The 2133-nt window shown below is 44.6% G+C and overlaps 1 protein-coding gene across 1 annotated transcript in view; it reads right to left on the reverse strand.

Moving 5' to 3' along the window:
• Window positions 1-1811, reverse strand: part of zgc:100829 (uncharacterized) — a gene marked incomplete in the record, with an annotated part of 21154 nt that extends 19343 nt beyond the window's left edge. The window contains 2 exon segments of the mRNA XM_014003153.1: window positions 525-935; window positions 1620-1811. Coding sequence (XP_013858607.1) covers window positions 525-717 — 193 coding nt within the window.
• Window positions 1812-2133: the final 322 nt, after the last annotated feature.

A 2133-nucleotide genomic window follows, 5' to 3' on the forward strand; every position in this document is an offset into this window, starting at 1 on the left:
TAAAAATGTAATGAGTAAAAGTAAAAAAGTACGCTGAAAAATGATTACTCAAGTAAAGTACAGATAACCAAAATTTCAACTTAAGTACAGAAACAAAGTATTTGTACTTAGTTACTTTACAACTCTGGCAAAAACATTAAACTGTCAGAAACATGCAGAAAAATAAACTAAATCAACCGTGTGTGCTGACTCAGACAGCTGCTCAAATGAAGGAAAACATGATCTGCAGCAGCAAAAAGCATATCCAGCAGCTTAAAATATCTGTCACAAACAATGCTCGCATGCCTTACCAATCCCCCTCAGGAGCTGCGTAAAGCTCCGTCAGGTGATTCACAGGACTCTGTGCAAACATCTTGACTGAAAAGYGATTCAGAGCTCGGCTTCTGCTAAAACAGGAACAGATGGTTTTCTGTCAAAAGCTTTTGTGCAGAGTGACAGCCTCGCGTGCTCGAAAAACCTGAAAACCTGTCGCTCCAGATCAACGAGGAGGCAAGGCGAAGGTGGGGGTGGTGCGCGCCGCTTACCTTTTTTGGGTCGCGCTCGCTTGGTGCCAGGGTCCCCCACTTCTCGCTCCAGCTTCTCCTCCCGCTCCTTCCAGCGCCGCACCTGCTCCTCGCGCATTTTCAGGAACAGGGTCTTCTTCTGGTCATCGTTGAGGCCGTCCAGCACGTCGGGGTCYACGTACATGTCCTTGTCCTTCAGGATCTGCTGCAGCATCTTGGTGGGGTTATAGTGGAGCCAGCGGGTGAAGGGGTCAGGGGGTCAAGTTGGGCCAGCAGCTTCTTGAGGTGGATGTTCAGTGATTTATGGCTTCATGTTAACATTTCTTATTCTTCATCCTCATATGTGTTCTCATAGTGTACGACCTCCTTGTCCTGTGTTCCCTTTGCTAAAACTCAGTTTACTTGGACTGGGGAGGCCATCTTTGGGACAATCTTTAAGACAAAAAAAAAAACACTTTAAGAAAATGCAAAGCTATATATTTCCTGAAACCAGTTAATGTCAACCACAGCTTCTGATTCAGATGTTTTTTCATGTTATTTATGAAACACGGAAGAACTCAAAGCCTGTTTCTCCGCTGACTGAAAAGACCAGAGAGTCGGGAACTGGGAGGAGATTTGTAAGAAATTAGACCGTTTCAGTGGACAACCACACTACCCCTCCTTTTCTCCCCCCCTCCACACATCCTTTAAAAGGAAAAAAAAAGAAGGAGAAAAGAAAGAAACATGTTCCTTTCTCCCAACAACAAGCCCCGGCACCATAGCAGCTCAGTTTGGAGCACGTTAGAAACACATAAAAACGACAATCATTTGGCTCTGGCTTTACAGGGTTTGAGCTCCAGTCTGTCCAGCAGGGAGGACTGGAACGAGCTGCTGTGTTCTCAGTGATAAGTTAAACAAAGGCAGCAGAAAACACTTGAAGGGGGAGAGAGGAAGCTGGTCTCAGACTGTCACACTGCTGTAACACACACACACTGGGTGTTTGCTACACAACTGTGGGGTGTAGAGAGGGAAAACCTGGGGAAAATGAAATTTAAAAAAAAAGCCAGGAAGGGAACGTGAGTGCTAGGAGACAAAGYAAGTGGAGGGGAAAAGGGTAGAATTTGCTGAAGTACTCACAGTGGGATGTAGACAGCCGCTCCACAGCAGGGTGAGCTAACTAAAGCTGAGAGACACACACAGCCTGTGGGTCCTCCTTGTCTTTGTGTGTGTGTGTATGAGTGTGTGCGTGAGTGTGTATGTGTGTGTGAGTTGCTGACATCACAGCATTCCATGCTTCTACTCCCCCCTCCATCTCTCTCTCTCTCTCTCTCTCTCTCTCTCTCTCTCTTGCACACACACACATCACTGCGCACACATCACTTAAAAATGGGAAGAGTGCAATTCAGGAAGTTGATCTCATGCTTTAAATACGTTGTTAAAAGCAGAGGGAAAATGTTTTTTTTTTTTTTTTTGGTTTTGTTTTTGAGACCTCTGAATGCATTTAATGTGCTTTTTGCCCAACAAAATAGCACTAAAGTTCTACAATAAAACAAACAAAAATAAAAAAAATGTCATTAAGTAATTCGCTAAAGCCGTCTAACAATCTGTAAAAGAATGCATGTCACCCACAGCCTTTCACAGCCAAGGTTTT

Source organism: Austrofundulus limnaeus, unplaced genomic scaffold (assembly GCF_001266775.1).
Source record: "Austrofundulus limnaeus strain Quisiro unplaced genomic scaffold, Austrofundulus_limnaeus-1.0 Scaffold17, whole genome shotgun sequence".
Taxonomy (NCBI): Eukaryota; Metazoa; Chordata; class Actinopteri; order Cyprinodontiformes; family Rivulidae; genus Austrofundulus; species Austrofundulus limnaeus.